Genomic DNA, 15,384 nt, shown 5'->3' with positions numbered 1-15,384 from the left:
GGAATTCAGTCAAGTGGCAGGATATAAAATCAATGCACAGAAATCAGTGGTATTTCTATACACCACCAACAAGACAGAAGAAAGAGAAATTAAGGAGTCGATCCCATTTACAATTGCACCCAAAACCATAAGAACCTAGGAATAAATCTAACCAAAGAGGCAAAGAATCTGTACTCAGAAAACTATAGAATACTCCTGAAAGAAACTGAGGAAGACACAAAGAAATGGAAAAACATTCCATGCTCATGGATTGAAAGAACAAATATTGTGAAGATGTCTATGATACCTAGAGCAATCTACACATTTAATGCAATCCCTACCAAAATACCATCAACTTTTTTCACAGAAATGGAACAAATAATCCTAAAATTTATATGGAACCAGAAAAGACCCCGAAGAGCCAGAAGAATATTGAAAAAGAAAAGCAAAGCTGGTGGCATCACAATTCCAGACTTCACAAAGTTTTTTTTTTTTTTTTTTTTTTACAAAGCTGTCATCATCAAGACAGTATGGTACTGGCACAAAACAGACACACAGATCAATGGAACAGAATAGAGAACTCAGAAATGGACCTTCAACTCTATGGTCAACTAATCTTTGACAAAGCAGGAAACAATATCCAATGGAAAAAGGACAGTCTCTTCAACAAATGGTGTTGGGAAAACTGAACAGCCACATGCAGCAGAATGAAACTGGACCATTTCCTTACACCATACAAAAAAATAGACTCAAAATGGATGAAAGACCTCAGTGTGAGACGGGAATCCATCAAAATCCTAGAGGAGAACACAGGCGGTAACCTCTTCGACCTCAGCCACAGCAAATTCTTCCTAGACACATCGCCAAAGGCGAGGGAAGCAAGGGCAAAAGTGAACTATTGGGACTTCATCAAGATAAAAAGCTTTTGCACAGCAAAAGAAACAGTCAACAAAACCAAAAGACGACTGGAGAGAATGGGAGAAGATATTTGCAAATGACATATCAGATAAAGGGCTAGTATCCAAAATCTATAAAGAACTTATCAAACTTAGCACCCAAGGAACAAATAATCCAATCAAGAAATGGGCAGAAGACATGAACAGACATTTTTCCAAAGAAGACATCCAAATGGCCAACACACACATGAAAAAGTGCTCAACATCGCTTGGCATCAGGGAAATACAAATCAAACCACAATGGGTTACCACCTCACACCAGTCAGAATGGCTAAAATTAATAAGTCAGGAAACGACAGATGTTGGCGAGGATGTGGAGAAAGGGGAACCCTCCTACACTGTTGGTGGGAATGCAAGCTGGTGCAGCCACTCTGGAAAACTGTATGGAGGTTCCTCAAAAAGTTGAAAATAGAGCTACCCTATGACCCAGCAATTGCACTACTGAGTATTTATCCCAAAGATAAAAATGCAGTGATCCGAAGGGGCACGTGCACTCCAATGTCTATAGCAGCAGTGTCCACAATAGCCAAACTATGGAAAGAGCCTAGATGTCCATCAACAGTTAAATGGATAAGGAAGATGTGGTATATATATACAGTGGAATATTACACAGCCATCATGAAATCCTGCCATTTACAATGATGTGGCTGGAACTAGAGGATAAGCAAAATAAGTCAATCGGAGAAAGACAATTATCATATGATCTCACTGATAGATATGTGGAATTTGAGAAACAAGGCACAGGATCATAGGGAAAGGTAGGGAAAAATGAAACAAGACAAAAGCAGAGAGGGAGACAAATCATAAGAGACTCTCAGGAAACAAACTGAGGGTTGCTGGAGTGGAGGGGGGTGGAAGGGATGGGGTGGCTCGGTGATGGACACTGGGGAGGGTATGTGTTGTGGGGAGCACTGTGTATTGTGTAAGACTGATGAATCACAGACCTGTACCCCTGAAACAAATAATACATTATATGTTAATAATAAAAAAAAAAAAAAAAAAAAGAGCCTTTTCTGCACTACCCAGGGAAGGGTCCATACGGCGTTGTTTTGCGTTCCTTTCATAACTTAAAAGGAAACTAATGTCCGGAGCCCTCGATGTCCTGCAAATGAAGGAGGAGGATGTCCTCAGATTCCTTGCAGCAGGAACCCACTTAGGTGGCACTAACCTTGACTTCCAAATGGAACAGTACATCTACAAAAAGAAAAGTGATGGTATCTACATCATAAATCTGAAGAGAAAGTGGGAGAAGCTTCTGCTGGCAGCTTGTGCCATTGTTGCCATTGAAAACCAAGCTGATGTCACTGTCACATCGTCCAGGAATAGTGGCCAGCGAGCTGTGCTGAAATTTGCTACTGCTCCTGGAGTTACTCCTACTGCCGGCCGCTTCACTCCTGGAATCTTCACTAACCAGAGCCAGGCAGCCTTCTGGGAGCCGAGACTTCTGGCGGTTACTGATCCCAGGGCTGATCACCAGCCTCTTACAGAGGCGTCTTATGTTAACCTGCCTACCATTGCTCTGTGTAACACAGACTCTCTGCACTATATGGACATTGCCATCTCTTACAACAAGGGAGCTCACTCAGTGGGTCTGATATGGTGGGTGCTGGCCAGGGAAGTTCTGCACATGTGTGGCACCATTTCCTGTGAACACCCATGGGAGGTCATGCTGATCTCTACTTCTACAGAGATCCTGAAGAGATTGAAAAGGAAGAGCAGGCCGCTGCTGAAAAGGCTGTGACCCAGGAGGAATTTCAGAATGAATGGATGGCTCCAGCTCCTGAGTTCACTGCTACTCAACCTGAAGTCGCAGACTGGTCTGAAGGCGAGCAGGGGCCCTTTGTGCCTATTCCGCAGTCCTCTACTGAAGACTGGAGCGCCCAGCCGACCACTGAAGACTGGTCTGCATCTCCCACTGCTCAGGCCACTGAATGGGTAGAACAACCACTGAGTGGTCTTAACCTGCTCTTCCACAAAGGCAAACAAAATGGAAATAAGTTTGCCAGAAAATAAACAGTTTGTAAAAGTCAAAAAAAAAAAAAAAGAAGAAGAAATATAAAACTTTCAATTCCTTTGGAATAGACACAGTGCTCCATAGCTGGAACTTTACATACAGAATTAAGATTCTTTAAGCACCATCAAGTACTGACTATGTCAAATATAAATTTAAAATTTTAAAAAGATATCAACTAAATTCATCCAAAGAGCTCAATTTCACATGCACCTACCCAGAGAATTTAGATGGTGAAGTTTTTTGATCAGCTGATTGGTTGGTTGATTTGGGGTTTTAATTTTTTTTCAAATTAATGTTTTGGTCTTGGGCCTTAACTACCATATCAGAAACTTTTTTTAAAAAGGTAATTTAAAAGGGTGCCTGGGTGGCTCAGTCAGTTAAGCATCTGACTCTTGGTTTTGGCCCAGGTCATGAACTTGGGGTCCTGGAATCAAGCCCCATGTCGGGCTCTGCGTTCAGTGGGGAGTCTGCTTCTCTCCCCCTCTCTCTCCCTCTCCCTCTGCCCCTGCCCCGACTCATGCACTTGCACTCGCTCTCTCTCTAAAATAAGTAAATAAATCTTTAAAAAGAAAGGTAATTTATAATAACTGTGATAGTTTCTAAATATATACACAAATTCTTTAATACTCTCCCTTCAAGAAGTAGAGCTTAATTCTCATCCCCCTGACTATGGGCTGCACTTTGCAACTGGCTTGTAACAAATGGAATATGGCAGAAGTCAAGAAACAGATCATGAAGAGATACCATGGCTTCCATCTTGGTTACTCTCTTGGATCACTTGCTCTGGAAAAAGCCAGCTGCCACAATATGAGAAGCAGTCCATGTGGCAAGGAACTCAGGACTCTAGCCAACAGCCATGTAAGAGGAACAATCTTAGAAAAGGATCTTCCAGTCACAGTCAAGCCTTCAGATGATAACGGCCCCACCTGACATCCTGACTGCAAGATGAGAGGCCCTAAGCCACAGCCACCCAGCTAAGCCACTCCCAAATTCCTAACCTACAGAAACTGAGATATGAAATGCTTGTTGATTTAAGCTATAAGGTTTGGGGTAATTTGTTACACAGCAATAGGTATAATTACAATAATGCTAATACAATAATGGTGGCCCTTCAAGTCGTTCAGGGTTTCCTGTTCAAATTACTCATCTTCTAAATATATAATGTATCATTTGAGACCTAAACATCGTCAGGGGTATGGTGTGCTTTGCAGCACTGGTGGCTGGCACAACTGATGGTGTGGAGGGCAAAGGAAAAAGCTCACCACCCTGACAGGTCCTTTCCTAAGCCCCTAGGGGCAGCAGGGGACTTGGGGACCAGTGAACACACCCAAGGTGCGAGAAGAGCCTCTGCTGCCTGCCCTGCCTCACCCTGCCCCATGCAAGGCACAGCTGCCCAGCCCCAGCTGCATCAAATGGAGGAGGCAGAGGAGGGTGGCATCATGGGCCTGGGCCGTACCCTCCATACCCAGGGGATGAAGACACTACTGCCATGGACAGCCTGTGCCAGCCACAGCCCCTAAGTCAGGCTCCCTTAGTTGCCAGATCCCGTGTCACAGCCCTTGGATCCTGGCTGGGCCAGGATCGGGATAGAGAGTTACCTGCACTGTCCCCTGCTACCCTCCCACGACAGACCAGGAACACCTGGTGAGGCCTCCGCAGGGAGTGGGACCCCCAGGGCCACAGCCACCTCCACCACAGCCAGCGCCCTGTGGTAGGGCTTCAGTGGGCAGGATGGTGCTGAGCTGCATCTGCTGCAGAGTGAAGATGTTGTAGCACTAATCACCAAGGTGTGCTAGGAGCTGATGTCCCAGGGTGCCAGGCCTGAGGTTCCCAAATGGAAATGAACAGAGGATGGTGGGGATGCCTCTGCACCCAAGCAAGCGGCCCTTGGGACAGGCAGGAGAACGAGGAGGCAGAGGCCAAAGGGGAGGGCAGCATGGGCTGCAGCAGTGGCAATGGTGAGGCTAGGGTGTGGCTGAAGGAGGAGGTGCCACCTGCTGCACCCAAGTGCCTGGCCCCAGACCGTACTGTGCTCTGCATGCAATACTATGGCATCCGTGTCAGGGACAGCTTCCTGAGGACGGCACTGGGTGGCCACGTGCTGGCCAGGGTAGAGGCCCTGAAGCAGAGTGGGCACAGGCGTGACAGACAGCTAGTGAGCCAGCAGGCTATCCCACCACGCAGCATCTAGAGGGCCACACAGCCTCAGTAGAAGGCCATGAGGCCAGCTGCTGAAGCACTGGGCTCCTCATGGTCCATGTGGATGCTGTAATCTGCCACTGCACTGGGTGCTGGGTGGCTATGTCAACAGTGGGTGCACCAAGGCCATGGTGGTGTCTTACTCAGGCAACAAGCTGGGGCACATAAGGCATATGGACAATCTCCACAGCAATGGGCACTGCATCACCTCTATCTATTACCTGAATCAGAACTGGGACATCAAGGAGCATGGCGGCCTGCTGCAGATCTCCCCTGAGGGCTGGCCTCTGGTAACCAACATCGAGCCACTCTTTGATGGGCTGCTCATTTTCTGGTCTAATCAGCAGAACCCCCAAGAGGTGGAACCAGCCTATACCACCAGGCATGCCATCACTATCTGGTATTTTGATGCCAAGGAGTGGAGAGCAGCCAAAGACAAGTTATCAGCTACCATCCAGAAAGAAAAGTGCCCAAGTACCTGTGTTACAGCCAACTACACCCACATAGTGGCCAGCCCCAGAGCTGCAAGGACAGACAGCCTGCCCTGACTTCAGGAGAGCCTTTGGCCCCATGCTGCTGGCCAACAACCCATCAGTCTCAGTGCCTGCTCCTTTTCTGCCACTGCTTCTGCTCCCCACTTTGCCTCTGCCCTGACCAGTGTGGAGGGCTCCATCTGACATCGAGCACCACAGAGGAGGAGACACCTCTCCTGCCCTGTGATGGGAGCTGGGGCTGTGCCTTGGGCAGGCGCCAAGGTTGGGAGCTACCATCACTGGAGCTGGGGGTCTGTGGTTTACCCTGTCTGGTCCTGTTCCTCTCAGGTGTGGAGAGCTGGAAAGAGCCATTACCACCTCCTGCCAGGATGCAGGCTTGGGGGTTGCGATGTCTTGGTCTCTTGCTGGTAAAGGTTTGTTGGTAGGGAGTATCCCCAAGCCCTTCACTCCTCTAGCCTGAAATGTGAAGTGACTCCCCAACCGCTACGGCCATGGCACCTTTTGGACTACGCTGCCACTGCGTGGGCAGGATAAAAGGTGCTGGGAGGAGCATGGGTGTGAAGAGTCCTATCAGCCAAGAAAAAAATAAAAGTCTACCTCAGAGCTAAAAAAAAAAAAAAAAGACTTAAACACTGTCACACAAAGAAAATTTGCCTAACAAATATGAATCATGTGTAAAATCAAAAACACTCATGGCAACTAAAAGAAAAAAACATTTATAGATATGAACAAGATGATAAAATGAGAAATAATTTCCTTAGCAGTAAACTAAATGTAAGCAACCACCTGAAGAACAGAAAACAGAAACAGTTAAATGAAAACTGAAAGAAGATGTGCAGGAGACTCCTACCTCTCATCACAAAGCTCCTCTGTCTACTTGATTTCTTACCATGTTCATGTATATCTTCAAAAACAGTAAAAATAGCAAACTGCATGCACTCACTTGCCACTGTTAGCCAGCTGCCTGAACTCCTTCACTGTCATGGCTTTTTTCTGGATGTTGTATTGAGTGAACAGTCCTGACTGCCCTGTGACCATCTGCTGAATCGGTGCTGGAATAAGCAAATTATCAATGTCATCATAGCACTGTCTTGGCTTCCATTCCCGAGGAGGAATCACCTAAAAATACAATAATAAAATAAAATATCCAGAAAATATTCCAGGTAGTCATTTAGCTTTGATATTCCAACAGAATACAAGTGAAGAATTTCTCAGCATTTCTTTAACAAATGTGTAAAAGAACTGTGAAGATTCAGATTAAGGGAAATGCTTGTATTCTTCTAAATATTCACCTTATTGATATGATTTTTTTAAACAAAATTTATTGAGCATTATATCAAACAGTACTTTTATACCAAATACTGTACTTTTATACCAAATACTGTACTTTTCTTAACATATTTTTAGTTGATAATACTCACTTCTCAATTTTAAAAGTAAAATTGAGACACATAGAAGCAAAATAACTAGAAGTTCAAATAATGCTTATAGTAATATGATAAAAAAATAAGCAAATATTTGTTTAGTCAGTATGATTTTCTTTAAATACCTCTCACACAATATGGCAAATAGAGGAGTAGTGTGCTAGTAAATGTTTAAAAATCAGTTTTCTGGGAAAGTGGAGAAAACCTTGATTTGTAGCTCTTGCCTATTTCCATGATGTAACTATACCCACCACAGCTAATTTGAGCTTACCAACATGGTATCACTGAACATGAAGTTGAAAAGAGATATGCATTATCAATGTTTATGTTCCTGTATGAGGTTGTTCAGCACACTACTCTTTTCCAACAGTATTTAAACACTTAATTACTAACAGTGAAATGATCAGTAAACAATAAGGCCAAAAACATATGCATATGATTAAAAATTAGAAGGGACAAAGTTATTAATTAAGTCATGATTTATAGCTGGAATTTATTCACCTTTAGAAACTTTTAATTTTTTTAAGATAAACTTTAAAAAATTAATTGCAAAATATAGATAGCACACATTAATAAATGCATAATTACAAATATGTAACTGTGAATTATTATAAAGCAAACATCAGAGTACCTCCAAGTGCCCTCTAAACACATCTCTCTCTTGCCCAAAAGGTAACCACTATCACAGCATTTATGGTATGCATTTCCTTGCTGGGGTTTATGGTTTTATGCCTGGATATGCATCCCTAGCACCAGTTTTTGAAATGTATGGAAATATAATTACCCATATATACATATCTTCTTTGAGGCTTATCTTTTGTGTTTCACTCAATATTTTTTTGAGATTCAAATATGATGGTTTATATAGCTGAAGTTCACTGATGTTCATTCCTACTCAGTACTCCATACAAATATTTATTCATAAATGGGAGACCATTTAGTGCTCACTTGTTTTTTTTCTGATTTTTGGCTTTTGCAAATAACACTGCTATTAATGTCATTGTGTGCATTTTCTGCTGCATCCAAGCACACAGTTCTCTAAAATAAACACATATCTACAGACACTCCTAACAGTGAAATTATTGGGACATCAGATATGTATAGATCAAATTTAACAGTTATTACTAAATGTTTGTCAAAGTGGTTGTACCATTTCACAGTCCCACCAGCAATGTATGCAGAGTTCCTGTTGCTCCCCATCTTCATCGTCACTTTGTATTGTCGATCATTTAAATTTTAGTCTTTCTTATAGGTTGTATAATGGTAGTCAAGTGTAGATTTTATTTGCATTTTCTTAATTTCTAAAGAAACTTTGTCACATATTCACTGACTCTATGAATACCCCCCCTTTTTTTTTTTAAAGATTTTATTTATTTATTTGAGAGAGAGAGAATGAGAGACAGAGAGCATGAGAGGGGGGAGGGTCAGAGGGAGAAGCAGACTCCCTGCCGAGCAGGGAGCCCGATTGAATACCCCCTTTTATAAAGTGTTTATTCAAGTCTCTTACCCATTCTACTATTGCACTGTTGGTCTTTTTCTTTTTTTTTTAAGATTTTATTTATTTATTTGAGAGAGAGAGTGATTGAGAGAACAAGTGTGAGGAGGGGCAAAGGGAGAAGCGGACTCCCTGAGGAGTAGGGAGCCCGACACAGGACTCAGCCCCAGGACCCTGGGATCATGACCTGAGCCAAAGGCAGACGCTTAACCGACTAAGCCACCCAGGCACCCTGTTGGTCTTTTTCTTACTAATGTATAGGGATTCTTTATATAGTCTGGTTATTCTTGGATGTGTGTATATATATTTGTAAATATCTATATGTATATGTGTGCATGTATCAAATATCTTCTCTTACCCTGTAACTTGCCCTCCAACATTCTTAAGGGTATCTTTTGATAAACATAAATCCTTAATCTTAACCCATAATCCAATTTGTTCATTTTTGCCTTTATGGGACTGCTTTGATCTTTGGTTTAAAAAATATATATATTTTCCTACTCTGGGGCATAAAGGCATTCTATTTTATATTCTAAGAGTTTTAAGGTTCTGTCTTTTTTTTTTTTTTAAAGATTTTATTTATTTATTTGACAGAGAGAGAGAGATCACAAGTAGGCAGACAGGCAGGCAGAGGGAGAGGGAGAAGCAGGCTCCCTGCCGAGCACAGAGCCCGATGTGGGGCTCAATCCCAGGACCCTGGGATCATGACCCGAGCCGAAGGCAGATGCTCAACCATCTGAGCCACCCAGGTGTCCCAAGGTTCTGTCTTTCATATTCACACCTACAGTGTACCTGCAACTAGCTTTTATGAAAGGTCTAGGTTAAGCTTCATCAGATGAGAAAACTCAGGGTCAGGAAAATGAGTGATTTGTCCAATGCACATAGCTGGTAAATGACAGAACTGACTCCAAAAAAAAAAAAAAAAATCAAAAGTGAGCTGTCAAGTCTAAAGTTAATTTAATTTTCATCAGTGATATGGAGATATTTCACATTTTATTTCCTCCAAGGTATGTTAGTTTAAAATGAGAATAGACACAATCATATTATACGCTATTGAAAACACATACTCAATACTTTAAAAGAATATGGACACTCGTAACAAATGCATATGGATAAACACACAAAATTGTCTTCATAACATATTGAAAGGAGAAAGGGCTGTAAATACTAACTTGTTCTTCATAAGAAATAAGTGCAAGGTATTCAAAAAAATAAAACATGGATTGATTCAGGCTCTTGTTTAGAAACAAATATATCTACAATCAAAATTAATATTATATTTCGAGTTTAATATTTTCCTGTCTTGTGAAAAAAAGTTTTATAGCAATTCTCTTTTCTAAATTTAGAGAAGTAATGAATACAATAAATTTACAAAAATTAAACATTATCTTTACAAATATTTCTTGTATGTGTTCATTTACTTTTGATAAAGTGTTCAGACAGAGGGCACCTGGGTGGCTCAGTCATTAAGCGTCTGCCTTCGGCTGAGGTCATGATCCCAGGGTCTTGAGATCAAGCCCCACATTGGGCTCCCTGCTCCATGGGAAGCCTGCTTCTCCCCCTCCCACTCCCCCTGCTTGTGTTCCCTCTCTCGCTGTCTCTCTCTCTGTCAAATAAATAAATAAAATCTTTAAAAAAAACAAAAAAGTGTTCAGGCAGAACTTCAAAAAGTTTGTAAGTTCAGGTCTATAACAAAAATCTTATTTTTGGACTGTAATTTTAAATTTCAACGCATGAGGTTTTCTTACACAGGAAATGGGAGGAAATGGAAGCACAAGATACTCAGGACTTTATAAGATTCCAAAGTTAAACTTCTACATTCAATGAATCTAACTGAAGGAAACCCATTCCTCTTAAAGTTTACCTTCTTGAGATTATTATATCAAAATAAAAACATACATTTTATTTTATATCACCATTTCCCCAATCCCAGTCTGCACCCTATACTCAAAAGAAAATTTCTGACTGAAATCTGTATTTGCACTACTTATCTTGAAATAAGTTGCTATTATCACCATCTACCTACTGAGGAAGAAGGAGGAAGAGGAAGAACAGCGCATCTTAAAAATCTTTCTTCACACCTTGAGGACATAGATCACTGTCTATACTTTCCAGGCTATTCACAAAACTATGTAATGTGCATAACCTATGGCCCAGGATAGTCTATGTCCAGATTACTGTTGTGGAATAATTTCACCCACTTCATATGTAATAAAGTTTCATCATAATCTTTCTCCACAAAAACAATGTAAGTTTTACATTTAAAGAGACTGTCATTCTTCACTTTCCCAACTTGACAACCACCTTTTAGACAGAAAAGTCCAGGTGCCAAATCCCTCACTATGTAAATAAAAGTTAAATCTAAAGTATAAATCTAAAAAATATTGATAAGAGAAAAACCAAGACTGACTGTAATCTAAGGCCAAAATCACTACTACTGGAACTACTCAACCATTTTCTCCAAATCATAAATTAAGACCAATTCGTTAAATGGTGCATTAACAAAGAATCTAATGGGTAGCTCTATCTCCAGGGCTTGCCCTCAAAGGAAACTAGCAGCATTAATACAGTTTTGATTTTTACAACTTGATTTGGTGCAATTTTACACATTTGCTCCTGCTGTAAATTCCAGGAAAAAAAGGCAAGTAGGTGAAACTGACTTTATGTGACTTGGTGTAAAAGATAACAAAAATGGCCCCCAAAACCCACAAAAAACAAAAAACCAGTTCATTGTATTCCTAGTAGAAGCAAAAGAAAATTATCACAAGACGGAATAAATGAGTATCTCCAACTTTGTCAATAAATCTCACTCAAAAAAAAAAAAGTCTAGACTCAGGTGTGTTTTGTTCAACACTCAGAAAACTAATTGTGCTTCTCATTAACTTCACTCTGTTACAGAATGCCAACAGCCGCACAGGTGTACCCTTGGGAGGGTGTGTGCTGTTTCCCCTTCTCATGTTACCAAATGTGCTTCCCTACCACAGGACACTCCCTAATCTCAGAAGAACACAGTAAAATCTATGTTTGCAAGGAACAAAAGGGAGAAGAGCAAGACAAAGGGCTGCATTCAAAGCCCAGAGAAAGGGACAACCAGTCACGCTCAACTTTCCTCCACTCAAATAAAGCCCAAGTCCTTGCTAACCCACTGCTAGTTTATGATCAGAATTGTATGTGTCAAGTAATTCTGAAATGATACTCTCTTCAACTCAAGAATGATTTTTCTCAAAGGGGGCAGTAGGGAGGATGGGTTTTTTTCCAGATCAAAGATAATCTGAAGTGTTGAGGTTCCAAAAGTAGGTTCTTTAAGAACTAACTCAATAAATAGGTTAAACTAAGAATTCCTCATCTGAGAAATGAATTATAAACCTCTTTACTTTTGTTTCCTTTTCTTTACCTCTTTGTTTCCTCTTTATCTTCCTTTTCTGTCTCTCACCCATTCCTAATAAACTTTAACTCAACTTAATATCCCCCAAATTTTAAACCTTTTCTAGGAGGGACTTGAACCATACACAACAAAATGACAGACCTCAGGGGATGGATACCAGCACAGTCGATTTGGGTTACAAGCAGGAGCATCCAGATGCAGGAGGACTTGAATACCAACCAACCACGGCAGTTCTGAAAGTTCTCTCTTCTGATGTCTGCTCTTAATGCTACTGGACCTCCCCTTGGAGATGGGAATTCCGAGAAGAACCCATGACCCAGCCACAGTGGAGCAGGCTCTGGCAGGGCTCAGGAATTTCTGAGGTGATGCTGACAAATCTACAGAAACCCAGATTATAAGCTTAACATTTAGAATAATAAAATGAAGTAAGTGGAATAAAACATATTCTTCTGAGGGAACTCTTCCCCTCCCTCACCCCCTAGCCTCTTATGAGGTAAATTTTTAATTGAAATATATTTCCAGGGACCCTGGATGGCTCAGTTGGTTAAGCGGCCAACTCTTGATTTCAGCTCAGGTCATGATCTCAGGGACATGGGATAGAGCCCCACATCAGACTCTGCACTCAGCATGGAGTCTGCTTGTTCCTCTCCCTCTGCTCCTCCCCCCACTCACACGCTCTCTCTCTCTCTACCTCTAAAATAAATAAATAAAATCTTTTAAAAAACATTTAAGAAAAAAGAAATATATTTCCATTATACAAGGAATCCATCTCAGGTTGTGATCAAAGGATGAATTATATAGATCATCTCTCTTTCAAAGTTCTAACTTTGGATCTATGGGTGCAAACCTGCAGTGCAATATTCAGCACCTTACTGTGACCCTCAGCATATCACAACTATCCCTGACAGGACTCCCTGTTTCCACTCTGTCTCCCCACGATATTCATTCTTCATGTAGGAGGCCATTGTGACACTTTCAAAATAATGTCACTGGGGTGCCTGGGTGGCTTAGTCAGTTAAGCAACTGACTCTTGATTTCAGCTCAGGTCATGATCTCAGGGTCCTGGGATCGAGCCCAGCCTGTGGCTCCTTGCTCAGCAGGAAGTCTGCTTGAGGATTCTCTCTCCCCCTCAGTCCCACCCCTGACTCATGCGCACGCACACACTCTCTCAAATAGCTTTAAAAAAAATAATAATAATGTCACAAAAATAACAAACACACAAATAGCCACCATGTCCTTCTCTCCTCTGCTTTAAGCCCATCAATGCTACACTTAGAATAAAACCCAAATCCTTACTAAGGCCAGGCAAGCCCAGTATGATCTGGCCCCTTCCAGGGCTCTTACCTTACTTACCAACTTCTTCCTCTGCTCACTGAGCCCCAACTCCACCTTCCTGTTCCTCTGACACATGAAGCTCAGGTCAGCCTCCAGGCCTCTGGACTTGCTATTCTTTCTGTCCCCACATCTTGAAAAAGTTGGTTTCTTTATATCCTTTGGGTCTCTGCTTAAATGTCCTTATCTCACCACCCTAAGAAGCTACTACTAGAATATAAACTCAACAGGGGCAGAAATGTGCTCTTTACTATCCCATCTCCTCTATACAAACCCCCAGCACCTGGCAGTACCTGGTATGTAGTGGGCACTCTCCACATTTGATAAGCAAGTAACTGAAAAGAAAACAAAATAGGCAAATCTACAGAGAAAGAAAATAGATTAGTGGTCACCTACAGTTGAGGGGATAGCAGGGACAGAGAATGACTGCCAATGAGTACCAGTGAACTGTACACTTCAAGTGGCCAAATTGTATGGTTGTGAATTACATCTCAATAAATCTGTTATAGCTGTAAAAGGGAAAAGAAAGAAAGAAACAATAGAGGAAGAGAGGAGGGAGAGAGAGAGGGACAGGAGGGACGTAGTTAAGCTTCCAGTTAATAACTGTCCTCTATGAGAAAGTGATGAAAGCTATGAATACTCTCACCTCTCTCTGAAGCCCATACATCCAATGGATCTCTTTGGTTTCTAGAAGCCACACATGTTTTGTTTAAAAAAAAAAAAAAAAAAAGCCCTAGAACACAACCTAGCATAAACAGTTAAAAGAAAAATAAGATAATTATTCTTTGAACAAATCAAATGCTCTGCATGGATTAACAAAAACAAATTTTGCAAATATCTTCCTCTGGAATAAACCATTTCCCATATCATGAAGACTAAGAGCATAAATGAAAGGCCAAGTGATTGTTTTGGTTTAAAGGATGTAAAGATAATCACCTTTGCAAGACCTGCTCGATGGGCTCCTTTAGACTCCATGTATGCAAGGTATTTATTGAACTCCCGGAACTCCTCCATGGAGGGTCTGAAGGTCATGATCTTACAGCTGGGGTTCAAAGGACTCTCCACCTCGGCCACCTCCATGATGGTTGGGGCAGTCTCTGCAGAGGAGATGATGCAGTCATCAGCACTGAATTATTGTGTGGTCATTTCTCCCAAATAGCATGTAAGCACCCCACTCCCAGCAGAAACTCTTCTCTTTGAGCTACTTACCATTCCCTCTACCAACACATTAGGGAGACTTCCTCATCTCTCCCTAGGCTCCTGGAAAAAGAACCTGCTTCTAGTCATTTCTCCTCCCAAGTTCCTATTCCTGGCATTCAATCACTGACCTGATTGTATTGCTCACCTCCTCAAAATCCTTCCTAGTAAGAATGAATTTTCTAACTTTGCAAGTTTACAAAAGGTATTGTTCCTATGTACCAGTTCTGAAACAGACTCTCTCATGCACACACCTGTATAAAGGCCTAACCTAGGATGAGTAGTGAATGGACAGTGCTCAACATCCCCAGCACAGACTTTTTAAGTGTCATAATATGCCTTCCTATAATAATTTACAAACTACACATTCAGCAAAACTACCAAGCACCAGGCTAAAGTACTGAAGACAGAAAAAAGGGTAAGATTTACCTTCACCATCCAAACTCACTATCTAGAGGCGGAACAGACTTCAATACAAAACTGTACACAGGCAGGGGTAACTAACTCAACCTAAATTACTCAAATATTTCAGAATTAAGACTTATTAGAAGGGGTAGGAGTTTGCCAGATAAGAGAAAGAGCATTCCAAGCAGTGAAAATATCTGGAAGTATTGTAAAGATAGAGAGAGTTTAGTTTGCCTGTAGCTTAGAAAGGAAAGATTACAGGATATTGAAGTAGGAAAGTAGGCAGTAGGCTGTGCTATAAAAATATGAACTTAATCTTGCTAACAATAACCAGGATGATTCCCTCAATATGTACTGAACACCTACTACGCACAGAATGCAAAGATGAGTAAGAAGCACTGGCCTGCCTGCCCCAGAAAGGAGTCCTACCCCCAACCCACTTCCAGAAGCAATAATAGTGCCTGGCATCTGACAACCCAAACAACAAATACTCTCAGAACAAAG

General features: G+C 41.6%; 1 protein-coding gene and 2 pseudogenes across 19 annotated transcripts in view; 2 read left to right on the top strand and 1 right to left on the bottom strand.

Annotated features, from left to right (window-relative positions):
* KDM4C (lysine demethylase 4C) overlaps window positions 1-15,384 on the bottom strand; it is a 459,829-nt gene that overhangs the window by 406,010 nt on the left and 38,435 nt on the right. For 17 of the 19 annotated variants that reach the window (XR_010407538.1, XR_010407537.1, XR_010407539.1 and 14 more), the window contains 2 exons: window positions 14,215-14,375; window positions 6,586-6,761 (listed from right to left, as the gene is read on the bottom strand). Coding sequence is in view for 11 of the 19 variants with exons in the window: in XM_064578944.1 (XP_064435014.1) it covers window positions 6,586-6,761; window positions 14,215-14,358 (320 nt within the window). In the remaining 8 variants the exon portion in view is untranslated. Of the gene's footprint in view, window positions 1-6,585; window positions 6,762-14,214; window positions 14,379-15,384 lie in introns of those variants that run through there. The other 2 variants (XM_064578945.1, XM_064578946.1) reach the window with 2 other exon arrangements.
* Window positions 2,017-2,896, top strand: LOC123849640 (small ribosomal subunit protein uS2-like; annotated as a pseudogene).
* LOC123849639 (prolyl hydroxylase EGLN2-like) lies at window positions 4,439-5,655 on the top strand (annotated as a pseudogene).

This window comes from Mirounga angustirostris, unplaced genomic scaffold, assembly GCF_029215605.1.
Source record: "Mirounga angustirostris isolate CCGP_5_RB_7025 unplaced genomic scaffold, mMirAng1.0.hap1 SCAF_15, whole genome shotgun sequence".
NCBI classification, from domain to species: Eukaryota; Metazoa; Chordata; class Mammalia; order Carnivora; family Phocidae; genus Mirounga; species Mirounga angustirostris.
This window is presented reverse-complemented; position numbering and strand designations above follow the sequence as displayed.